The sequence below is a fragment of the Lepisma saccharinum genome, chromosome 8 (genome assembly GCF_977018435.1).
Source record: "Lepisma saccharinum chromosome 8, izLepSacc3.1, whole genome shotgun sequence".
In the NCBI taxonomy this organism is placed as follows: Eukaryota; Metazoa; Arthropoda; class Insecta; order Zygentoma; family Lepismatidae; genus Lepisma; species Lepisma saccharinum.
The window spans coordinates 45,848,304-45,875,955 of record NC_139236.1 but is presented as its reverse complement, the minus strand read 5'-3'; the positions used below and the strand labels follow the sequence as shown (position 1 = coordinate 45,875,955).

The 27,652-nt window shown below is 39.7% G+C and overlaps 1 protein-coding gene across 2 annotated transcripts in view; it reads left to right on the top strand.

Annotated features, from left to right (window-relative positions):
- The first annotated feature begins 819 nt into the window (after positions 1-819).
- Positions 820-27,652, top strand: part of LOC145990983 (nocturnin-like) — a 69,159-nt gene continuing 42,326 nt past the window's right edge. Inside the window, exon 1 of one of the 2 annotated variants that reach the window (XM_083126598.1) lies at positions 820-1,516. In XM_083126598.1, the coding sequence (XP_082982724.1) occupies positions 1,512-1,516 (5 nt within the window). In that variant the 5' untranslated portion in view covers positions 820-1,511. The remainder of the gene's footprint in view (positions 1,517-27,652) is intronic. The other variant, XM_083126596.1, reaches the window with a different exon arrangement.

Below are 27,652 nucleotides of genomic sequence, written 5' to 3'. Positions count from 1 at the left end.
ACGACTGATTCGAAGAAACTCGGGACAGGAATGAACTGTCCCGACTAAACCGGGACATCTGGTAGTCTTGCATCAATAGTTATAAAACTAAAACTACCCAATACTGCAGACTGCAGACTTCTGGAGCCTGTCTCTCTACACATAAACCCACTCATTTATGAAAGGACAAAGATCGAAATTTTTACAAATTTTAAAAATCTTCGAGATTATTTTTGTAGCTTTTTATAGGTTTACATATAAATATTTCATAGTTCGAGGGAGGGGCCATGTTCCCCTTGGCCCCTCCCCTGGGTACGGCCCTGACTTCACACCAAATCAACGAAATAGAAGAGTCGGTGTTGGTTGGACCGTGTAACCAACTAGACACGTGAGTGTAAAGAGAGTCAAAAAGTGCGACGAACTAGACTGGGCTTCTAAATTATCACGGTAAAAAGGGTGGTGTTTTAAGTCCAAACAACGTAGATTGCACAATGGTTCCAATTGGCATCTGTGCAGTTAGCTATTTAATGGAGTGTTTACCTTGTGTTACGTCAAACAGGACAGAGTTTTTGTGTGGGTGCCAAGAGACAGCTGGGCACGAACAGTTGCCAAAAAATGTGTTTTGGACAATCCATTTGACATTTAGAATGAGCTAAAATTGTATCAGAGAGATGAGAAACATACGGTGGAAAGAAGTAAAGCGTAAGGAATAGACATTGAACAACATCAAAAGTTGGTGCCGGTCCAAAAAGCAGATTCATCGGTACCTACATCCTTTGCACTCACGCGCAAGCAGCAGAATCGAGCAAGCGACCTTAGACACGACTATCTCTCAACCCTACACGTGACAGGATGGCCCCTCCACTCGTGAAGCTTTGTGTAATCGCAAAAGAGCAGACGATACACGAAGGGGGAATTTCATCATCTTTTAATTCAGTGACTCGTAAGCAGTGACACAGCGAACACGAAGCATTGGTGTTACTAGCAAAGATCAAATAGAAATTAATACTCCTTCACATTCGAGTGTGGTTTCAGTCGCAACGAAATTGTACTTCCTTGACCTTCTATACTGCTGAAAGGCCCGTTATCACACTAATTCAACTACATCTTGCCCGGTTCGATTCACAAACCTACAGCAACACCACATAAGTAAAGAAGACACAGAGATTGCAAACGTCCACAACTTTGTTCCAAACCTCAACTTGAAAGCATAATTTTACACTGGCTGCCACAAGTGGTGTTTGTTTTGTACCTAAGCATAAATTATTATCTTGTGACAATGAAAAACGTAAAGTAGCCCTGTTTCAAGTGTTGGTGGCTTGTGAGTGTTGACTGCAAGGCCGAGAAAGTACATCTTTTAACACTATCTTGAAACCTGTCAGGAATATTATTACCTAACCAGAACGAGAAGGAAACACACAGCTTGCTGTAGGATCAAACCAGATCCATATTCCAAACACCACCGTTAGCATTGAATATTCCTCAAGGTTTATACATTTGTGACATCCAAATCCGAATGGATTATACCAGAAATGAGGTAAGTTTGCATGTTTCCTAGCTTGCTAACTGTAAAACAAATATGCCCACTCCTTTTTCTATCTGTAGTAAAACATTTGTACACCTCTAGTTTTAGGATTCGTATGCTGTTTTCTACAGCATAGTTTGACAAGGCTTTTTGAACCCACATACCTTTCATTAAAATGAAACTGTTATACTTTAGATGTAGTTAGCAAATTAATAGTGCTTATTATTGAATCTGCTGTTGTTTTTTTTTTTCAATTAACAACTTGGTCATTGAAGTTAAAAGTAAGTTACTTAAATGATATCTTGTCAAATTTAAAGAACATGTAGTACTTCGAACGGTAAGGAATGAAAAGTATATTAGGATGTGTTCATAAACATTACCAGGCAAATTATTCATCACTATTTCAATTCCTTTATTACTTATGATCAACGTGTTTTTATGGAATGAAACTGTATTGATGATGATGCAGTGGTTGCGGACAGCTTCAATGAAGGTTAGTTTCAATACTTAAATTGCCTAAGACGAGGGGAATAAAGATGGTGATGGACAATTTACCTCTTAATATATATATATATATATATATATATATATATCTTACACTACAGTTGTAAGTATTTGAAACGCTAATTTTAAGAACAGTTTGTCCCAAAATTTTATCTTGATAGCTAATGCCAGCAAAAAAATTGAATAAAAATGTTATTAACTCTAAATTTCTTCATCCAAAAATATTAAATTTGAATAATGTTAGTTTTAGTTTCATAAAGGATTGCCAAAAGAAGTTCTGGTAATATTGCAGGATTATTTACTATTCTCCTGTATTTGGTTGGTTGACCTTTGACAGACGAACCAAGAATTTGACATGGACAAACTACAGAATCAGCACTTTGAAAGAGATCATTGCAATATCGTAATATTAAATTAGATTCTTCCGTACTAGTGTACATTTTGTCAGTAGCAGTAATGTGACACAATATTGGTCATTTTGACTGTCTTGTAATAGTATATTGAAATATGCAAAAGAATCTTTCATTTCACCATTGACTTTTAACAGTAAAAAAAGTCTTGGAAAGAAAGCTGTCTTTAAAAGAGAGTTTGACAAATGTGGCTTATTTTAAATAAGGTTTTTCTTTCCATGTCAATTACATCCGCCAAGAAGTCAATTTTTTTAAAATGGGATGTGTTCGTACCGTTGTTTTTAGATACCAGCATTACGTAAAGAGTTGCGGATGTATTTCCAGAAATTTGGTGAGAATATCACGTTTTACGTGACGGAAAACTTGATTGCATTTGTGATGATCAGGATCTTCTGTAGGGGCTACGCGGAGATCGGAAGGTGAACTGGTGTCTGAGATCGTGAGCAGTATATCGATACTACCAGCTAGCATTTTGAAGTGCGACAATCCCGTACTTCTTGTCATGAAGAGTTACATCCATCAGACCACTTCATCCACCGTTCCGTATAGAGACGGACAAGATGGAGCAAATTAAATACATTACTTTGAAAATTTTTGTTCCTTTAATACTGGTTTGCACCTATAATTCACTGAAGTGTAAAAATGTGTTGTGTAAAATCTTATTGCTTTCAAATACAATGCCACGCCATTTATTGTTGGTCAGGCAGTTTGATCTCCTCCTTTCCTTTTTTTCTGACTTCTTTTTCATTTGACGTCTGTCACTCTAAAGGTTACAAGAGGCTTAGAATATGATTTCTGTTTCAACCCGGTAAATTCATTATTAAAGTAGCTTGATTTTGCATTTTTATGACTAATGCTAGCCCAACATACATAAAAAGTGTTCATTGTCAAAACTTATCTAACATACTATGAAATCGTTAAAATTAGAGCGCGTGAAACAAGACAATAACATTAAGAATCTATAATATAAAGAATTGCGTAACAATCTTATGTAGGAGTCTAACTAGAAGATAAAAGAAGAAATCGTGTGACTCCTTTAAAAGAAATTGGCTTTGAACAATGGTTAAATAACAATATTTCTATTTAGTGAAGGTTAATAGTGTTATTTCCTTCCATAATTTATTATTATTAGCCTTCTGCTATTGAGAGGAAATATGTGGGTGCGGAATACAAAACAAGCTGTGAGTAAACATCCTCTGATCAATGCATTAGTGCACATTGACAAATTATGACAGATAATTTCTGTAATTTTCTTACATGTAGCCCTTGTAATTAAATGTGCATCTGTAATGGAACTAATTGTACAAATTAATATTGTGAACTACAACAAGAACAACATATTATTTTAGTTCACAATGACCATCAAAAGCTTAGTAATTTTTGCACACTGAAAACTATAATTGTAATTTAATTAATATTGTTACGAACAGACGTTGCAATATTTAAGGTTGGAAATCTTGGAAAACAATATTTTGTTCAGTAGAGAATTGTTCAAGGTTATGCAATATATTATATACCTTTCGAATAATTTCCAATTGACTTCTTTGGGAAGAGACAAATTTTATTTCTTTGATCTGTTTCCCATTCTGTTTTTCTTTTATATCTTCTACCTAGTAATCAACGTTTTCCCTGCCGCTTCCTATCTTATTTTCTTCTTTACTGCCTTTCTTTTTATTTATCTTCCCTATTTCGCATCTCATTTCTTTTTATCAATATCTATCTCTTTTTTGTTACTTTATATCTTTTTCTTCTAACTTCTCTTTCCACCTATCTATTTGTCCCTCCTTTATTCCTCTTCTCTTTTCCCTTTCGCCTTTCTTTCTCTCTCTTTCTCTCCCTCCCTCTTTCCCATTCCTCCACTTCTCTTTCTCTTAAGCCGGCTCCCGTGACGGATTGATTTGCACATCGCGCTACGACTCCAGGGTCCCAGGTTCGAATCATGGCCTGGGCGTGGATGTTTATGAGTGTCCATTCATCAATTTCATGTCATCCCCATTTTCGCAAATTAGCCAAAAGTGGCACAAGAAGCGAAGTAAAATAAATAAATAAAAAAATCTTTCTCTTATTTTTTGTTCCTCTTTTTTTCTCTTTATCTCTCTGTAGTCCTCCCTTTCATCTCATTCCCCTCTCTCTTACTTCTATATTTCTGTTCCTTTCTTTTCTTCTCTGTCGCTTCTTTCACATATCTTCTTTTCTCTCTAACATACAACGTTTCTCTCTTTTGATCACACGTAAACATGAAATCAAATATCCCTCTCATAAGGACTCAACTTTTCAGTTTTGATGCCCCTCACACATACACATGCAGAAATTTTCACGTATATTTAGACAGCCCCCCCACCTTCTCCGATTTGCACCAAAATGGTGCCAAACGTTAGTGCATCGTTTGTGCACGAATGTGCACGCAAAAATTTCGTTTGTGCACAAACGGAAAACACCAAAATTAGCAAGTCAATTTGGGGGGGCTGTCTAAATGCCAGCACCCCCACCGTCTCTGATTTTCACTAAAACGATGCCAAACGTTAGTGCATCGTTTGTGCACGAATGTGCACGCAAAAATTTCGTTTGTGCACAAGGGGAAATCCGAGATATTAACACCTTAACTTTTGGGGTCAGCCCCCCCACCTTCACCGATTTGCACCAAAATGGTGCCAAACGTTAGTGCATCGTTTGTGCACGAATGTGCACGCAAAAATTTCGTTTGTGCACAAGGGGAAATCCGAGATATTAACACCTTAACTTTTGGGGTCAGCCCCCCCACCTCCTCCGATTTTCACCAAAATGGTGCCAAACGTTAGTGCATCGTTTGTGCACGAATGTGCACGCAAAAATTTCGTTTGTGCACAAGGGGAAATCCGAGATATTAACACCTTAACTTTTGGGGTCAGCCCCCCCACCTTCACCGATTTGCACCAAAATGGTGCCAAACGTTAGTGCATCGTTTGTGCACGAATGTGCACGCAAAAATTTCGTTTGTGCACAAGGGGAAATCCGAGATATTAACACCTTAACTTTTGGGGTCAGCCCCCCCACCTCCTCCGATTTTCACCAAAATGGTGCCAAACGTTAGTGCATCGTTTGTGCACGAATGTGCACGCAAAAATTTCGTTTGTGCACAAACGGAAAACACCAAAATTAGCAAGTCAATTTGGGGGGGGGGCTGTCTAAATGCCAGCCCCCCCCACCTTCTCCGATTTTCACCAAAATGGTGCCAAACGTCAGTGCATCGTTTGTGCACGAATGTGCACGCAAAAATTTCGTTTGTGCACAACGGGAAATCCGAGATATTAACACCTTAACTTTTGGGGTCAGCCCCCCCACCTTCTCCGATTTTCACTAAAATGGTGCCAAACGTTAGTGCATCGTTTGTGCACGAATGTGCACGCAAAAATTTCGTTTGTGCACAAGGGGAAACCCGAGATATTAACACCTTAACTTTTGGGGTCAGCCCCTTCACCTTTGTGTTTGTGGGGGCGAGGGATGAATGACTTATTTGAATTCCTCCTGGTTAATATTCTTTATTCTACCAAGCTAAAGGTCCCGGGTTCGATCCCCGGTCGGTTCAAATCTCGAAACGTTTCTAACGTTGGAAGCGGCCCCGGCGACCACCCAGCATCGAATGACTTAGGTACCAGGGGGAAACCCTGGGGGTATAGCGGTCAGGGGCGTGATGCTGATCACATCATCCCTAGTCACGACCGGTCAAGAAAGTGAGGTGTTACCCCCACACCCCCTATAGCTACGCCTTCATGGCGTGGTGCTAAGCACAAGGCGGCACTTTACCTTTTTTTCTTCTTTTTAATATTCTTTATAACTGTGATTTGTAAGTTAACCTATATTGTTTATTTGTTCTATGCGATCTGTTTTGCAGCTACAGGGGACGAATGGAACGGTTGTCGATGTAAGGTGAGCTCAGACCGAGTAAAAAGATAATTTATATAAGATAGTGTCGATCACTTTGTCTTAGAGCCACTTGATTTTCCTTTGCGCATTATTTTAATAATTTGCAAAGTAGACGAAAGGAAAATCTTGTTCCTTTTGCTCCTGAAGCAGCTGTTTCGTAAGGCACCTGTATGCCTAATAACTCCACACCACGGTATCAGTTCTTGATACACACGGTGATTCAAAAGTCCGGTGCAGAAAGCGAAAAATGTAAGGACGGAAAACGTGTCGTTCGGAAATATATTGTTTTCAGTCTAAAGCAGTGGCGGCGATTAGGAGGTTGAGGGGTGCAATTGACTTCCGCCACATTTTGCCACCTTTGCCCCCGCACTATGTTAAACCTTATCTAAAAAGGGAAATATACTGTCTTTGCCCCCCAGTTTTGTCATCTTGTACCCCGGTTTTGGAACCCAGTCTCCACCACTCGTCTAAAGTGATTGAATTTTCAACTTTGGTTCACCGTGGAGGTTGTATATTTGTACGAGTTTTAATGGAAGCAGAAAATGCCATGTTGCCACATGCTTCGTTCGAAATACCGTGCATCGTCGCAGTAGCATACTGGATAAATTAAGAATTGGTGACGATTATTATGGGCAAAGTTAAAAATTAAACAACGTGATTACTTGAACTGTTACACGCGCAGATCCTCCACCCCTCCTCCCTGCACCACCGCTATTAGAAAAGGTGGAGTGTGTTTCATGTTGTAATTTTACGAATGCCTGTGGCGTCAACTTTTAGTTTTGCATGACGTCGTCTGTCTTTCTCTGCGATTAAGCAGACACTTATGGATGACCCCAAAATGGTGCCAAACGTTAGTGCATCGTTTGTGCACGAATGTGCACGCAAAAATTTCGTTTGTGCACAAGGGGAAATCCGAGATATTAACACCTTAACTTTTGGGGTCAGCCCCCTCACCTTCACCGATTTGCACCAAAATGGTGCCAAACGTTAGTGCATCGTTTGTGCACGAATGTGCACGCAAAAATTTCGTTTGTGCACAAGGGGAAATCCGAGATATTAACACCTTAACTTTTGGGGTCAGCCCCCCCACCTTCTCCGATTTTCACTAAAATGGTGCCAAACGTTAGTGCATCGTTTGTGCACGAATGTGCACGCAAAAATTTCGTTTGTGCACAAACGGAAAACACCAAAATTAGCAAGTCAATTTGGGGGTGCTGTCTAAATGCCAGCCCCCCCACCGTCTCTGATTTTCACTAAAACGGTGCCAAACGTTAGTGCATCGTTTGTGCACGAATGTGCACGCAAAAATTTCGTTTGTGCACAAGGGGAAATCCGAGATATTAACACCTTAACTTTTGGGGTCAGCCCCCCCACCTTCACCGATTTGCACCAAAATGGTGCCAAACGTTAGTGCATCGTTTGTGCACGAATGTGCACGCAAAAATTTCGTTTGTGCACAAGGGGAAATCCGAGATATTAACACCTTAACTTTTGGGGTCAGCCCCCTCACCTTCACCGATTTGCACCAAAATGGTGCCAAACGTTAGTGCATCGTTTGTGCACGAATGTGCACGCAAAAATTTCGTTTGTGCACAAGGGGAAATCCGAGATATTAACACCTTAACTTTTGGGGTCAGCCCCCCCACCTTCACCGATTTGCACCAAAATGGTGCCAAACGTCAGTGCATCGTTTGTGCACGAATGTGCACGCAAAAATTTCGTTTGTGCACAAGGGGAAATCCGAGATATTAACACCTTAACTTTTGGGGTCAGCCCCTTCACCTTTGTGTTTGTGGGGTGGGGGAGGTATGAATGACTTATTTGAATTCCTCCTGGTTAATATTCTTTATTCTACCAAGCTAAAGGTCCCGGGTTCGATCCCCGGTCGGTTCAAATCTCGAAACGTTTCTAACGTTGGAAGCGGCCCCGGCGACCACCCAGCATCGAATGACTTAGGTACCAGGGGGAAACCCTGGGGGTATAGCGGTCAGGTGCGTGATGCTGATCACATCATCCCTAGTCACGACCGGTCAAGAAAGTGAGGTGTTACCCCCACACCCCCTATAGCTACGCCTTCATGGCGTGGTGCTAAGCACAAGGCGGCACTTTACCTTTTTTCTTCTTTTTAATATTCTTTATAACTGTGATTTGTAAGTTAACCTATATTGTTTATTTGTTCTATGCGACCTGTTTTGCAGCTACAGGGGACGAATGGAACGGTTGTCGATGTAAGGTGAGCTCAGACCGAGTAAAAAGATAATTTATATAAGATAGTGTCGATCACTTTGTCTTAGAGCCACTTGATTTTCTTTTGCGCATTATTTTAATAATTTGCAAAGTAGATGAAAGGAAAATCTTGTTCCTTTTGCTCCTGAAGCAGGAATGTGTGAATGTAGGTGGGCATCACTTTGAACAACTCTTATAACGCAGATTAGTGCTATAAATATCTGCATGCTAAAGATATGTCCATAAAAATAAGCGGAACGTTACTGGTCGAAAATGTCGGCATCTCCGCTAGCAGTGCCCGCCAGACTTCTCCCGATCTCTCGGCCTCGCAAGGAATTGGACGTACTGTATATGCAAATATGTATGTAACACATTTTAATATTATAATTTAAGTTAATTGAACATTTATTATTTGTGCTTAAATCTAGTAAAAAATTATTATATTAGTGTAGCGAATTTCTCGTTTATTGTTAGTGTATCTCATTATAAAATTCGTTCATATAATTCTTCGAGTCAGTCCATGTAACACACTAGATTTAATATTATTTTGAAGAACAACAAGGGCTCCTACCTACGAGTTGATACAAAGATATATTTATATTGTAACGGTATATTTTGTGTTTTTAAGCTGATTCTCAGCAACATACACAATATACACAACCATACATTTTTGAATCCTTGTCCCGAGGTTCAAAACTTGCAGTACCTGAAGTTCTGTGGATGCTAGTTTAGGCAATAGACACGTACCTCTTCAAATTACAACTTAACGCCCATTTCCTTTTAGATATATATAGGTTTATTCATATTATATTTACAGAAGTTAATTCTTGGCCGTTATTCACAACATTACATTCCGGTGTACCCTGTCCCCCCTTCCCGAAGAGAGTGTGTAGACTCGCGTAGCCACTGGCTCCACGAGTAAAAAAAAAAAAAATAACCCTCAGTACCAAAAAAGGTGGCTGAAGGTATGTGTGCTGTGTACCCGGTTTCCCACATGAAATAAACTATTGGAATAATGTGAAAAGAGCAAGTGTGTGTACTAAAAGAAAGAGAGAAAGTTAAAGTATCCGCCTATTCATATTATCAAGAAAAGTCTTCGTTTCGCCCCATAGAGAAGAGACACCTCTTTACCTCGCCGTATCGCACCAAAACATCTGAGGCCGACTGCTGCCTTCCCTTCCTTTTATAGGCCCCGCTAATGACCTAAACCGTTACTGGAAACTTACCGCTCCCCAACGGCCAAGAACTCAAACGTACAGGACATAGACATAGGCATACACAATTTATAACATAAAAAGGATCCAGTAATGATCGCATCATTACAATATATATATATGTATATATATATATATGTGTGTGTGTGTGTGTGTGTGTGTGTGTGTGTGTGTGTGTGTGTGTGTAAGCCAAGTATATGTATAGAAAGGCATACTACTACTCAGAATAATTATCAATGTGTTGGTCACTATGGATCATACTGAATTCTCTCCTTAGAATAGCTGTTTAGTTATATGATGATTACGCCAGGAGAAGACTTACTTCAAGAGATCAACAGCTGTGAATTGCCAAGTTCTTGTTTATAGCATATAATCTGAAGATAGAGAAACAAGGATAGAAACTTGCTTATTTTCATTTTCTTGATGCATATAATTTTTTTTTATTTTGAATTAAATTCTTCAGAAATAGTAATCAATAAAAAGTTTTAATGTAAATTATAAGTGTATTGTATTTACAAATTAAATGTGGTATATAAAAATATGAATCAAGTAGTTGAGGAAAATGTGCTAATTGAAACATAGGCACATATTATGTATAAAATACAATTCAATATTACAATTTTAAGTTAATTGAACATTTATTATTGTTGTTAAAGACGAATAAAATTTATTACATTGATGCAGTTAATTTTTCGTTTTTTGTTAGTGTATCTCATTAAGAAATCTTTCATATCATTCTTCCAGTCATCATCATTATAAAATTATTTCATATTATACTTGCAGTTTGCAAACTAAGTAATGTCAATATATCACACTAGATTTGATATATTTTTTTTATAACAGCATACGCATATACCTTTGAGTAGATCCAATATTTATGCTACTAAACAAGTAGAAGAATTCTAGGATTATGAGTTTCATCTAGAGTGATCTAGCATGCTAACTGATATGAGTACAGGTTCAATCAAGCAGGAAAATGTATTACTTGCTGGAAGTATGGATATGTAGGTGTACACATGGATAGACGTCATTATTGAAATTGATTTTTCATATTGTTTCCGTAAAGGAAAAAATGATTTAGTGTATTTTACTTCTCTCTTAAGACACTTTCGGCTAATAGAAGGGGATGAGTGATGATATGATGAAACTGATAAATGGACACTCCCAAAAGCCCATGCCCAAGCCAGGATTCGAACCGTAGACCCCTGTAGTCTATCCATGTTCTAACCACTCCAACACTGGGCCCGGCGTAAGAGAAAAGATATCGTGGTACAGTGTACCAAGAATATAACCGTGCAAATTGTCCATAACCATCTTCATTAATTTTTATCTTATATCTTATGTGATTTTAAGCAATGAATTATTGTGTGTGCTCGTGCAAAAGTTGTCAACAGTTTGTTTGGACTTTTTTTAAAACTTCTCGAAGCTCTTATTGCCTCGAATAAATTGCACCAAAATGGTGATGGACAATTTTCACGGTAATACATATGAATCCCATTGCACATGTATTCCATATCGCACACATGAGATAGAATAGATGTACGCAAAGTCACAAACGATGCACTAGCTTTTGGCACCATTTTGGTGAAAATCGGAGAAGGTGGGGGGGCTGACCCCAAAAGTTAAGGAGTTGATATCTCGGGTTTCCCCTTGTGCACAAACGAAATTTTTGCGTGCACATTCGTGCACAAACGATGCACTAACGTTTGGCACCATTTTCGTGAAAATCGGTGAAGGTGGGGGGGCTGACCCCAAAAGTTAAGGTGTTTTTGCGTGCACATTCGTGCACAAACGATGCACTAACGTTTGGCACCATTTTAGTGAAAATTGGAGAAGGTGGGGGGGCTGACCCCAAAAGTTAAGGTGTTAATATCTCGGATTTCCCCTTGTGCACAAACGAAATTTTTGCGTGCACATTCGTGCACAAACGATGCACTAACGTTTGGCACCATTTTGGTGCAAATCGTAGAAGGTGGGGGGGCTGACCCCAAAAGTTAAGGTGTTAATATCTCGGATTTCCCCTTGTGCACAAACGAAATTTTTGCGTGCACATTCGTGCACAAACGATGCACTAGCGTTTGGCACCATTTTAGTGAAAATCAGAGACGGTGGGGGGGCTGATATTTAGACAGCCCCCCCAAATTGACTTGCTAATTTTGGTGTTTTCCGTTTGTGCACAAACGAAATTTTTGCGTGCACATTCGTGCACAAACGATGCACTAACCTTTGGCACCATTTTGGTGCAAATCGGAGAAGGTGGGGGGGCTGTCTAAATATACGTGAAATTTTCCTGCGGGCGACTGTGTAAAATCCCTGAAACCAACCAGACAAATTCCAGCAGCCGTAAGGAATTCAGTATCTTCCACCAATCACAGTGCACCGTACTTATCGATGAACCTCACCAGTGTTAATGGGGACAAAACATGTAACCAGTTTTCAGCAGTAAAGTATCTTTTACTACCCACACGTGTCGAAGTACATCGTTTCGAAGGAGATTCCGCTCCCTCCTGAACACGGATTTTATATAAATCTTCTCTTGGGCCAATCTGCTACGTTTTCCTACGACCTTTTAAGGACGACTTCTCTCTTACGTCATGAACACGGATATTCCAGCCAGCATCGGTTTTATCCTCCTCCTTTTCAGTATAACAAAAAATAAACAAACCAAAACGTTGCGTCCGGATATTTCTGTACAAAGACGATGTCTCAAATTTAGTATATCCCTAAATAAAAGGCTGTACGGGTGAAAATAGTCTATTCCATCTTCTGGCTAGGGGGCATGGTGGGGTTGCGCACGCCCTTGCATTCAGTTCCGCACCACGAATTTCCATCTTAGTAATATTAATAATAATAATAATAATAATAATAATAATAATAACAACAACAACAACATGAAAAATAGCCTCTCCGATGGCGCAGTGGTAGCGTCGTCGCCTTGTAATCAAGTGGTTCCGGGTTCGATACCCGGTGGAGGCACATGGCACAGTGGTTCGGATCCCACTTTAAACCGTAAGTCCAGTCCCGTTTAGCCTTATTGTGCATAAAGTGGGCTTAAAACACCAACTCAAAAAACATGAAAAATAATAGGTATGTCAAACTAAACTGATTATCATATTGCAATAAAATGATCTGCTCCTCTATGTTTGGTGGCTAAAGGCATGACCAAAGCGTAATTCGCATACTCGTTGCAGAGCAACGAGACTTTGGTACCTGGACTCACAGCCAATATAATCCTCTATGCGACTTGTTGTGTTTGTAAATGTGCCTTCCTTCATTTCAAATTATCACTATTCATCCTCATCTTCGCGATTAGCCCAAAGGGGCAGAAAAGCGAGATAAAATAAATTAATTCAATAAATCAATCAAAGTACCCATTAACCATTAACTTTAACTATTTTTTTAAACTAACAATTTAACTAACCATTAAAAAACAATCGATATTAGAGCAATCCAGATAAATGTCCTGCAATACGGCCATGTAAATTTTCTTTCCACAATACATGGTAAACTATAATCGGAAATACCTTGAATTTAGGTTTAATGTGAAAGGCAATACTAAGTAATAAATCAGGCCATTTTACAAATCAGTCCTTCAATATGGCCAAGGTATTACATGTGATGTTCTCAATGAGTACTACAGTCTTTACACACGAAAATGTCCACATTTTCAGCATGTGCACATTCCTCGTGACACCAGTTCCCACAGCGAGTACAAAAACCCATACTTCACCTCCATGATCATCGTTGTAAAACCTGTGCACTGTGAATCGTTATTTCCATCTTTTAATTTTTGTTTGGTAACTTTTTCGATCCCTTTCTGCTTTCTGTTACTCTTTTTCTTTAATATATCCACTTTCTTCTCTGACATCTTCCTTATGTTGTCTGGTGACGTCAGGACTGCTGCTCTTTGGCATTTTGATGTAGCTCTCTTTCTGGGTATTGAAGGAATAGGGCCAGAAGCCTGGCCATTATACAAGACTATGTAACAATACACAGTTTCGATTGTGGCTCATAGATGGCAGCACCTGTTCCCTTCACACAGTGCCTTTGTATACTACAATGAGCACATGTTACAGACACAGGACACTCCCGTTTGCAACACACATCTAACACTAATGCTACGTAAGATTATAAAGAAAAAAACAATATGGCTGTTCATTACTCACTTTCAGACATAGTTGTTTCATTAAAACACGCATGCGGCTGAACAAAGCACGGAGCTCAACATTCACTGCCACAGGACGGTCATCATAACTCTCACTAACAGTTCGGCAGTACCAGAACAGATGTCTCATCAGTCGTCGAGCCACAGCAGTACGAAATATAATATCTGGCCATTTTACAAGACTGGCCGTATTACGGGACTTGACCCTATGTTTTGATTTTACTGTCTCCTGCATTACTTATACTTTACTTATACAGTGTAAAATTTCCAGGGTGCGAAATCATTTAAGACTGGTGGGAGAGAAAGATCTTAATCTACAAACCCCCTCCCCACAAATATATATATATAAATTAGACGATATACATATTTATAATGTTATTAAAACTAAACATTAATTACTAAATTAAAAATATATTAGTATTATTATCATTAATTACACAAAGAAAATAATTTGTTACTTTTACATATATCAGATATTATAACGTAGCAACCTAATTCCTTTACTAACTGGTTAAAGATGTTAATGAATTATGAAATATTAGTTGAAGTGGTTTTATTATGTTAAGTTCTTATTTAACTTTTGCTTTATGTTAATATAAATCCATTAGATTTCATAGTTATTATTGTTTTCCATTCTTGTTTTACTTTTATTGTGCGTATTGATGTAGATTTGTTAATTACCTCTTGAGAGAGAAAAAGCACTGAACACTCACAACTACACTAATTTGTGTGTGTTTTCGATATTATTCTTAGTAAAGTATACTTGAAATTAAAAGTAATTGCTTATATTTTGTTTGTTGGAGTAAAAATTCTCCCCCCAGAAATATTTGGTGGGGGATTTTTGAGGTCAAAATTGTTGGTGGGGGAAATCCCCCTTCTCCCCCCCCCCAGGATTTCGCACCCTGAAAATTTCAGATAGTTGTCCGTATGGGTGCAATATCAATCATTTAACCATAAGTATAACCTTACTACAAACAAGGATGATCACTTCTACTGCTGCTGCTGCTGAATAATAATAATAATAATAATACCAACAACAATATTGATAGATTGAGTCGCTATGCGTAAGGCTACATAAATATATAGACTGGGGATACTTGTTTTAGGATCATATATATATCACCTATCACCTATCAGCACCCCTAGATTCCAGAGTTCCTTTGCACCCTGGAGTCGGATTCTACCAGGGTCCATGGGCGTCCGGAAGGGGGGGGGCAAAGGGGGGGTCGTGGCCCCCATGGAAAATGAAAGTCAACCAAAAATTATGTACGTATTTCACACATATAATTTCATTTTAGCCACAATAATATGTGTTAATTATTGCATGAACACCATAAATTCAAATTTAAGCAATGTTTTTTTAAGGAACAACACTGTTTTTTGGAGAAAACGTGTCTTGCTTGCCCCGTCCCTAAAAAAAAAAATACCTTCCTTGCCCCTCCCTGGAAAAAATCCTGCGGACGTCCATGCCAGGGTCCCTGTTTCATCGCGACTCAATGACGTTGATACAATGGCATATTTAAGCTAAAATGTTGCTTCATTATATTTTTTGTTGGCAGCGAAAGCAATAACTTTTCAGATAGATTTGTTCTCAATCGTTACTCTTCTGCCAGCATGATCCGCTTAGAGCTGCATAAACAAATGATATTCCTTAGTGCTTTAAACGTTCCTGTTGCCAACAGCTGCAGAGCTTTTGAAATTCTCTTGAGCAGAATAAAGGTTTCGTGTAGTACAGAAATAGCATCGACATGGCACAAAGGTGCAGCGTTGTTTTCAGTTGGGACAAAGCCAAAGAGTCTAAAGTGGTACATTGCTAAACTGGCAACATCAATGAGAAACTGAAGTTAAATCGCTAATAATAGAATTGAGGTTAGTAAACTGACTGTTTCTCAACAATTACTTGGAATACGTTTCGTAAATTATTCTTGGCAATCTGGGTGTTTTTATTGATTGCTTGATTTGATTTACTTTACTTCGCTTTTTGTGCCACTTTTGGCTAATTTGTGAAGATGGGGATGAGTGATGATATGTTAAAATTGATCAATGGAGACTCACAAACATCCATGTCCAGGTCGGGATTCGAACCCGGGACCCCTGTGATGTTTTGAGCCTGTTAGTAAGTCATGTGGTACTCTGCACTTGGTTGGGTTTTTCGTTAACTCGTATACCTATACATAACTTTTTGTTTTTGTTATTTTGCGCCGCTTTTATTACACATTTGGACAACCGTGGCGAGGAGGATGAGCGATGATTAGATGAAATTGATGAAGGACTCACAAAGAACACCCATGCTCAGGCATGCATGTTCATGCAGGGACTCGAACCCGGGAAATTCGATGGCGAGTCCGAAAATAACTTTAGGTTTCTTGCGTTGTAACACGTTACCAAAATTACAAGAGCAATTGTAACTGTACCTCGATACCTTTCGGTACTTCAATTGCGTTATCTTGGTAAATTCAGAACTGGATTTATTTGCCGGAACGAGCACACGGTGTGTTGTGTTGCTTTGAACTTGTGTTACGGCAAGGAAAGCATACACTACACAGATCAGGTGCGACATTTACGTAAACAGTTAAGTTACATGTCCTTATTGTATCACAAACTGGTTTATCTACACACACCTAACTCCTAAACACCCTTCAAATTTTTGCCACCCGCCAAATTTTCACAAAGGCCCAACTTATGGTCGTTTTTTACTTTACTTCCATAAGCACAACCTCTCCCCCTCCACACACACACACTCGCAAGATACAAAATTCTGCATAAACCCCTTGTATGACAAAGGAACGGTGACACGTTACTATTGGAAACAAAGTAATGAAAAACGGTAACACCTTTATGGTTTTGAGAAACGTACCCAACTACTATGATTAATAATATTAACAAAGTTATATGTATAAGCTGGACGCATGTGTTCTAGACAGCGCTCGAAGTGAAGGGGGATGCGGGGGGAATGGTATCTCTCCATCTAGTAAACATTATTGTAAAATCATCCTCTCAGCTGTCTCACCGCAGGTCCGTAGTTAGAACTGGTCTCCCGGGGGGCTCACGAGTTATCAGGGGGACTTTGTAAATCAAGTCCATTTTTCAAAAGTTTAACAGTATTAAATTAAGGTAAATTGTGTATGTGTGTGTGAGACAGGGGGGTCATAAAGTTAACATAAAATATAAAATTTAGGAATATTATAGAAATACTAGTTCTTTTAATATCTTATGAAACATATCTTGTAGTGTTAACTGATACCATCACTTACTGCACACTCCATACTACTTTTGATGATACAGATATTTTATATCATTCACGAAAAATGTATGATATTCAATCATAGTGCATAGCGTACATTCCACCCTCGGTCGTAGTAATAAAACTCACCTTCATTCCCAAAATTTGGTAGTTCTTGACCTTTAATGCAGGTGTGGAAGGAATATGAATGATGTCGTCAAAGTCGCATATTTCTGTCTAACGGGAGGCCTCAACAGGGGCAGGGCAGCTACAGATAAAGAAACTACCCCTATGAAAGAACTTTCTAAAGTCTAGAGAATCTTCTTTGACTTCTGCTCATAAATAAGATTGAACGAATGTAATAGTTGCTGTTCATGTTCTGTGAAATTATCCTTCACCAAGTTGTGAGCAAAGTAATTTCTGCTGTCTACACATACATTCTTCATTGCAAACAAATTATAAAATATAGTTTTACCTAATGTCAATGGGGCTGACGGCAGTGCCTAGCTACGGGCCTGTCTCACCGTCAGCATGTTAAACCATAGGAACATCCCAAGGCTCAAGCAAACATCCCCCAGCTAACATTTTCCACTTCAAGCGTTGGTTCTAGATAAAGTAAATGTGTTTTTATGAAATTCACATTTCCCCTTCAAAGTAAGCTCGACACACCATCTGCACTCCTAACTTCGAAGTTTTTGACCGGCAAACCAGGATGGTTAGAAATCCTTGCAAAACAATATATTCGCACCAGTAGGAACTCCCCCCCCCCAAAAAAAAAGCTGCAAGGATTTTTAAAAGCAACCTTCAATTTTGAATGTGGAGTACTACGTACTACTGCAGTGACGCATGCACCAAGATTAATTACCATGCGGTGGCTGCATTGATAGAGAAGTGGTTGAGGAAAAAAACTATTCATTCATGGTTCGGCCTTCAAGGGACGAAAGTCGTGGCATGGTGCGCATGCGTGGCATTGGCCCCGTTGGTTTCCTCCACCCTTTGCTCGTGAGCAGTGTTGCCAAGTTGGCCCTTTTGGGGCCAGAACTGGCCCTTTTGAGTACGTACTCAGCCCCAAAATTCAGCAAAAGCCCCAAGGGGCTTTTTAGCTCTACAGAGAGAAATCTTGCTACAAATCTAGCCCTTTCAGTAATGAAATGTTTTTTTGGTATTTCAGTAAACTGCAAAGAAGAATTCATTTAACCGACTCTCCTCTGCACCTGAAAGCTCGTCCTGCGACCCCTCCTGGGGAGCCGGTAGCAAGTGCACATTGTCACTTTATCCCCTTGTATCTGGTTTTGGTATGCTGTGTAGCCCGAGGCGAATTACGGATAACGTCGATTCCAGAAAATGCGAATCTTTGTTCAGTTGCATTGCATCTGGTCCTTGAAAGTTCACAGAAGTGCGGTGCGGAATCGACGAATCGTTCGTAACAGTGAGTCTCACCCAGAGACTAGTTCGTGCGTGCGGCCGTGTGTGTGTGTGTGAGTGTACGTGTGCATATATATGAAGGAGGAATATGCCGAAAATGTGTAATGCTTTTGTGTAATCTACTGCACCACAATTTAAGGGGGAAATAAATTATTTAAGTTAAGAAAATTTAATTTAGTTGAGCGTATGCCCCTCATCTTGACAGTTGATTACTTGGGGTTCTTGAGTTTCAGAAATTTTGCACCAAAACACCCAAGAATTAAGAACCAGATTTTTTTTTCAGTACGCAGCCGCACCTTTGTAAATCTAGCCCCTTGGATGTGAATTTTAGCTCCATTTTGGGTGCGATTTAGCCCGTTTTTCTCTCGTGCTGTTGGCAACACTGCTCGTGAGGAAGAGAAAAAAGAGGAAGATATCGAACTTTGAAGGAGGTACAAAAAGTATAAGGAAAGAAAAAAAAAAGATCTTAAAGGAAACACAAGGCTAACCTTGTGGAACAATGGATAACTGGCATAACGTATGTAATAACAGCTCCGTGGCGTTGGATGTGTGATGTCATGCACCCGCGGGGCATCGAAAGTGAAATCAATTTGGTAACATCTGGGGGGGAAGGGGAGGAGGAGATGTCCTTTTGTTGAAGGGATTGAACTTCTTGCAGCCTTCAAGCGGTTAGACAGTACGCGGAACGTGACGGTCTAATGACGTGATTATCCAAAGCACCGAACATACGCGCCGACCCAGAAAAAATTAAAACGCGCCGACCCAGAGAGAGTTAAGACAAGGTACTCTTTGGTCCCCTCTCAATCCTCAATCGGACCCATAGTATCATTTTTATCCTAAACTTTTCTTATATATTCAATCTCAGATAACAAGTTATATATTGAATGAAAGGAAGAAACAAAAACAAAACTCTTGGCCCTCCCCGATGGCGTAGTGATAAACGTCGTCGCCGTGTAATCAAGGGGTCCCCAGTTCAATACCCGGTGGTGGAACATGCACAGTGGTTCGGATCCCACTTTAAACTGTAGGTCCAATCCCACCATAAAGTGGACTTGAAACTACAATTCAAGCAATAAACAAACAGAACTGTTGGCCAACTTTCTATCTGTACAGCATCTGTGTATATAATATATTCCCAGGCAGCACGTGCAAGCTTGATTAAAGCTTTTCATGTAAAGTGATTGATTGATTTGCTTTATTTTACTTCGCCTTTTGTGCCACTTTTGCCTAATTTGCGAAGCTGGGGATGAGTGATGATATGATGAAATTGATAAATGGACACTCACAAACATCCATGCCCAGGCCAGGACTCGAACCCGGGACCCCATGGCGTCGTAGAGCGATGTGCTAACAACTCCGCCACAGGGGCCGGCTTCATGTAAAGTGAACAAGCTTGCTGCATGCATACAATGGCGTAAGCTTGCACCAGGCTTAAATCAAGCCAACTAGTTACCACGTGTCAAAATTGCAGCAAAGTTGACATGACAAGCTTGCACCAAATTCGTCACAAAAAGCTGCATGCTTGATACAACTGACTTTGACGAGATACATGAAAGATACCTCAAGCTTGCCACAAGCTTTCGTGCTATCTGTGTTGATTTGCTCTACTTTACGTTTATCTGCAACTTTTGGGTAACCGCGAAGATGAGAATCAATGGTGGTGGTTAAATTGCTGTGGCAACACACGCCTCACAAAGCATTATTCTGGCTGTGAGTCCACACGCCAGAGCCTCATTTGTCTGCAACAATGCATTCATTTAGTAGATATTCTTGTTGAGTTTGCACAGCCGAAGATAAAGTGGCCGATTAGAACAAAACTCTGGAAGAAGCAGACAAATAATTCAACAAAACTGACATTCTTTCAGTGAACTTATTTTCATCCAAGACAAGTGTTATTGAATTGTTTGTTTGATTTGGTGTTTTAAGTCCACTTTATGCACAGTAAGGCTAACTGGGACTGGACATACAGTTTAAAGTGAGATCCGAACCACTGAGTGCCTACACCGGGACCCCTTGATTACAAGGCAGCGACGGACAGACGGACAAGTGTTGTTGCACAAACTTTTATAATGTTAGTATGTGAATATTTCACTAAATTCTTTGTCCTTATATACTGTAAATATACATATTATGTCCATCCTTCCCACCCAATATTGGAAGTGTGCGATGTTCGCCTGCAGACGTAGAACCTACCCTCTTACCACCCCCTCCCCATCAAACAGACTGTGCCCTACCCAGAAAAGATCCCAATGCTTGCCCACCTTTTTTATCGGCCAGAGTAATTTTACCAAGCAATAGATATAGTAACAAAATCACCAACAACAAGAACAATACGAATGAATGATTTTGTTTGTATTATTTAACGTTTCGTCACTTTTGGCTAATCGTGAAGATGAGGATGAGTAATTATATAATGAAATTGATTAAATGTCACTCACAAAAGAACACAGGTGCCCAGGTCGGAATTCGAACCCGTGCTGTGCAGGGACATTGAGAGGGAATTACTTAGTCACAGCGTTGGGCGAGAGTGTTGAATTGTCACGACCTCGTCAACGAAGGTCCCAGGTTCAAGTCCCGACCTGGTCATCTTTTGCGAACGTCCGTTCATCAGTTTCCTCTCATCATAATCATCATTCATCCTCCCCGGGCAGATTGGTCTAAAGAGGCAGAAAAGAGGGAAGTAAAATCAGACCGATTCAACTCGGAAGAAGGGGACCAAAAAGGGGGCCATGTGGCGCCCCCAACCTTAGGAAATCCGAGGCAGGAAGCCCATCCCTGTCGACGAACACGGACGCGGGAGAAGAGGTGGCCTTGGCCCCGTTGCGTGGCGTGATGTAAGCGGGCCATCGAGCCAAAGCACAGACGCATGACATAACTCACTATTACACCTGCGTCCAAGGTTGGTGCGGTCGGCCTGGCCTCTGGTCATTGTCACCGCTGTGCCCTTCCTCCTTCTAGTTCCGCTTCCGTTCTCCAGCTTCTCCCGCAAGGAACCATGGTCGCACAGACGGATTATGAAATTATGTGGAGTATGAATCAGTTCTTCTAGTGTTGTTACCAACTACTGCCACTAACTAAACCCGGGTCCTTTCTGGAAGACCAACACCACCCTCTCTTCCATGTAGTACATCCTGGAAAGTGCATCTTGCAGGCAAACGAGACTCTGGCGCCCGAACCAACAGCGAGTATAATATTCTAGAGCAGTCCCCCCCAGATGGCATAGTGGCAACGTAGTCGGCTTGTAATCAAGAGGTTTTGGGTTCAATACTCGGTGGAAGCACACAAACCGTGGCGCAGAGGGTCAGGGACTACCTTCCGACTGCCAGCCTCACTCCCACGTGCCTCAGCGGAGGTGGACAATCATCCAACCAGTTACAGGGCGACGTGTCGTCACCATGACGAACCTTCATTCTTTGTTGTATTCTTTCCGTGACGGGTTACGCTACTTATTCGTGGCTCCCCAATTTCCTCACAATCGTGGGTAGCCACCGGTCCCATACACAGACCGAAATCTCAGGCGCACGGCAACGCTGCGGGACAGTGAAGCCAGATATTGGTTCAAATGCCACTTTTAACTGTAGGTCCAGTCCCGATTAGGCTATCAGTACATAAAGTGGACTTAAACAGAAGTTCCAAAAGAAAAAGTCCTCTGTGGATTGCGTATTCTGTGGTTGTGACTGCATTCACCTATCCTATGTGAGGTGGTCCATTAAAATGTCAACCTGACTTGCACGGAGCATAGGCGTGCGCAGACCCTCTGATTAGGGGGGGGGGGCAAAGCCTTGATGAGAGTTCAGTCGGGAAAGAAAAACCTCATTTTATCTCACTGTTTTAGTTTCATTGCATTGATGGATGATATGATGCAGCAACATAGCGGCACCATACGGAATAAATAAATTGTTTCTGAAATGTGCCGCGCTGCTTTTCCTCCAAACAATTGTGTTCATGCAGTTAAGACAAAACTGTTTAGCAGCAAAAGTCTGAAGTATTTTGTAGTTATAACTTCTCTTTCTGGTAATTTACAAAGCATTACAAAACTGCGAGCGAAGCGAGCAAGAAAATTTTCAGATAAAAATTTTGGCAAATTGAAAGCAATATTGATTTAATATGGCTCAAGAAACTTCATGGGCCGCCATGGCATTCTTTTGCAACTTTTTTCATCATTTCGGCGCCCAGAGCCAACTCCCGTCGCCTCCTAGCTACGGCTGTTAACTTGACAAGACTGTAAGAAAAGCAGACATTGCGAGCGAAACGAGAAAGAAAATTTTACGAAATGTATTTTTATTTGTATAAAACTTGATATCGAGGGGGGACATGTGCCCCCTGCAGGTGCTCTTGGCCGTCTGGAAGAAATAATGTAAGATAGACGTGAAAACAAATTCCATCTTGAGTATCGTTTGGTCCTGCTACTCTTAGATTCTACTAGTCTTGCTTTCTTTTACCCCAATGTTTGCCCCCCTAGAATTGATTTCAGTCCAAGTTTGGGGAGGGGCAATACGAGTATAATATCGATTATTAACGGCGATAAAATTCCTGTATCACTAAATTTCTAGGTGAAAGTGTAATAATGTAGGGACATAGACTTCAGGAAGGGGGGCAAGGATGGCCACACCTCCTCTTAGAAATCGAATGTCAACTTAAAAGTATATATTTCACACGTATAATTTGAATTCAGTCATAGTAATTTACATTAATGCGATAATTTCAAATTCAAGTTGCCTTTTTTAGGGTGCAACACAATTATCGGCGTAATATGCCCCATGAAAAAAATACTTTGCTTGTCCCTCCGTGTAAAAAACCTGCGGACGTCTATGATTGGGGGCAAGTGCCCCCTTACCCCCCGTGCGCACGCCTATGGCACGGAGTACACCCTGGACTGCATTTTGCAGACTAGCGAGGCTCTGGCGTCTGGACCCATGGCCAACTAATCACATGTGGGACTCTTGTTGTGTCCTGTTCATATGTGTTTGCCATTGTCCATCTATCCATTCACTATTTTCATCATTCATCTTCATCTTGGCAATTTGCGAAAAGTGGCAGAAACGCGAAGTAAAATAAACCAATGCATTCATTCACCTACCCTATGTTATTACCATTCATCCTCCTCCTCGAAATTAGCTAAAAATGGCAGTTGCGCCCCCTAATACTCTCACATAGAAATTCAGTGCAGAGGAGTCTTATCATCGTTATAAACAACATTATGGTCTTAAAGATAAAGTATTTTCAAGTCGACAAAAGTTCCAAGCAACTGCGGAGTGGGAGGGGAGTGTATTATTTCCTGTGTAGTTGAAATATTCATTTTCGTTCTCTAGCAAAGTTCTTGTTATTAACACTCCCACATAAATTATTCATTAGTTGTGTTGCCTCTATGTGTCTGTAGAATAAATTATCCATACATTGGATATGTAGTTGTTTTGAATCTTTTGTACGAAAGAATGTTTATATGTGAATTAGTCTCTGAACCACAGAGAGAGAAATATGTAGGGTGGGGGCAGAGAACATTGGTGCCACGGAAGTTGGAATTCTTCTAATACAATGATTTTCGGTGGGTCCGGAAACACACTATATATCAACGCACCTATCAATACAATTAATCAGTGAGATGAAATGAGGTTTCTTTTTTCCGACTGAACCTTTCGTCAAGGCTTTTGCATCCCCTAATCAGAAGGTCTGCGCGCGCCTCTGCTTTTCATGTCTTGATTTCATAAATTTGATTAAATTCTATTTTAGCAAATCTCATAAATTATAGCTCAATGTAGAAACTTAAGAATCATCGTAGAGATAACTGATATTTATAAATAGGACTCGGAAGTTGAAAACCTATAAATTGCCAAAAAAGACCTAAAAATATTAAAAAAAAGGACCTAAAAACGGAAAAAAGGACGTATAAATGTGATCCAAATTAATTAATAACTTTAGTTTTAATTAGGCTACACATTTAATGAATTTTTTAAAAAAATACAAAATTCTGGTGGTATGGAACACACAGTGCGAGAAAACTATATGAATGAAATGGATCTTTTTTCAGACATTATATATTTTTTTAGATTAACATAATTTGAAGAATCATATTGGGCCTAACCAAATATATTTCTTTCTTTCTTTTTTTTATTTCTTTACTACATAAAGGATGTTTAAGAGGTGATGAACTGATGACGATTCGAAGTGAGAATGGGCAGTAAAAACGTAGTCGAAAGAAGGTGAAGTTGCAAAAAAAAGCCGTTAAGACCTAAAAAACAGCTAAAAAAGTACCAATAAGCCAAAAAACGCCGAAAAAGGAAAACGGGACAAATAAAACCCACCTTTTTCTGGCCTACAATGACCCGAAATGAACATATATTATGTTGGGCCTCTTCTTCGGACACTAGGGGGGAAAAAAGGACTTTTCCTCAACTTCCGGGCCCTATTTATAAATATAATATCTTGATCTTTGAAGTAATTCTCAGAGACTAACGTAAGCCACTGTGTTTTCCAGTATAGTCTTTCCTTATTACTTCCATAGAAAATATTACGATATGCACAAATCACGTCGCTCCTGGTAGAAGAACAGTCTTTGTACATATGTGCGCACGTGCACATATGACCTCTGATCCCATATGTGAGGTTTTGTATAATTCTAGATCTGCCAACAAAGACCTTGTGACTTTGCGGGTGTTCGTCGACTTTGGACGCGACTGTCAGCCATGACCCCGAACGAACGTCATTCCAGGGGAATCAGGGTTCATAATTTCGCTTCCTTAAAAATAGAACATGGAGAGAACTTTATCCTGTCTATATTAATCTGGTTTGATCCAATCAGAAGGTTCATTTCAACAACGATACCAACCTTAGATATTTCTCCTTTTTTTTCGGTCTCCTCACTTGGCAGTATCCTCTTCTTTGTTCATCCTTTTGTGTGTGTGTGTGTGTGTGTGTGTATTATAGTATATAATTAATTTTCTAATATTTTGCATTAGTTATCTTGAATTTGACATTTCATGCTCCAGACCCGGCTATGAAAAGGAAGGTTAAAAGAAATCTGTTTTCTGCGCCCATCCATCATACATCGGAAGACCGACTTATTTCGGGATGATTGGATTCAGTGGCGGAGCGTGACCTTTCCAACAGTGTAAGCCTAGCATGACGAAGGCTATTTCCCGTTGTGCTTATTTTTAGGCTGACATGGTTAGTGATTTATCCACACACATCGACCCCCCCCCCCAATTTTTCAGAACACTTCCCTGGAATTTTTCACCAAATTAAAAATTCTGGATATCTGATAACTAAGTCAGTGTTATTCCTATCACAATGAGTAACGTAACGATAAAAAAATATGCAAAGTTAGATAAAATTAATAATAATAATAATAATAATAATAATAATAATAATAATAAACAAACGAAAACAGAAAAGTGCTGAATACTTTTTACAACCGCATAACCGTATCATTAATCGCAAAATCGGCGCACTTTATTTTTCGTTTCTGTTACTATGTCTGCTAGAGAAGGAAGGGGTGGGCCTACCTATATCCACAAGTTTCTTCTTGGCAGCAAAATCCTTGCTGGACAACGGCGTCTTCAACAAGTTCTCCACCCCACCGCAAAATCACACTCATTTTATTCCATAATTCACTTCACTACTGTATTACACCACAGCACAGGGACGACAGTCCGCTTTTCAATAGATGGAATTCGCAAAAGCAATATCTCGAGACTTTAACAAACACACAGCAAGAAGGGGAAAACAAAAAGAAACCAGATCCAAAATCGGTCACTGCTCAAAGCAGTGATCTTTCGGACTGTGAGGGGAATATCCCTTTCGGATATAAATAAATTCCCTCTCTTGCCTTAAAATTCCCTATATTTAGTAAAAAAAAAAATACAATATAAAATATAAAAGAAATGCTCACAAATTGTAGGGATATATCCAGAAATTTCTATCAAAGGACATGTAAGTGTTTTCTTAGGATAGTGTAAAAGCAAATCTAGCACCTAAAAGATCAGAAACAGGCTTTTCGTACGTTGTTCGAAGAGTGTTTGAATCACGGACTATGTAATTAATAATATTTGGTTCACATTTGACATGAAATTTGTAAAATTGGTTCAATCTTCAGTTTTCATTAACATTTATTTCACTTTTTAGCTCAATTATTACCAGCTGAGTTCATACATAAACGGAAAACAGAGTCTTAATATGTCTAATGTTTATGCTCTCCTACAAGCGAAAAACAGAAACAACAAGTATTTAGCACATCAATGTGTATCTAGTTTTTACGTATCCCGCTCATTTCTAGGTTTCTCCTTTTTCCCCTTCCTGTTAGTTTTTTGCTTCAGAATTCCCTGTTCCTGGAAAAAAAAACCCTCCTTGAAGCACCACCAGCTCAAATTTCCTTTGCAGTCAACCATTCATACCCGACAACGCTGGAGCCCCTCCTCTTGCAGGACCTGTGTCTCGCTGCCGCGTATTCAGTGAAGCCAACCCAAGCATAATGGTGCTAAATCTCGCACAAGTTTAAAAAGTCGTTTGTAAGTTGGAGATATAAATAAAACAACAGGGCCGCTTTTCGTTGTGGTTGAATTTTATCAAACTTTTCACATAACGTGGAACCCATGTCGTTGGTTGAACGATTCAAATTTATATTTGTTTTTGTTATAAATTAATATTTATAATATGAAAATCCCAGAACAATTTAGTAGTATGTAGCATAATTTCGGAGTTTAAACGACACCATGGATGTCCAGAAGGGGCAAGGGGAGGAGGCACTTCCTGAAAAATCAATGTCAACCATTTTCACACATATAATTTCATTTCAGTCACATCAAATTGTTAATTATTGTAAGGGCGTTGCAGAAAAATGTTAACTTCAAATTGAATTAGTATATTTTGAGAAGGAAAATATACCTAGTTTACCCCAACCCCTGAAAAAATACTTTGCTTAATCCTCCCTGGTGGAAAGAAATACTGCGGACGTCCATGAACAACACTTTTTCTAAACATGAGGTTTGCAACGCTGCTGTAAGCCTCTGCCCGTAGGTTTACACACCTAGGGTTTCGACGCGCTCTTCTCCCTATATTCCCTGTTCTTCTCCTTCCAGATAC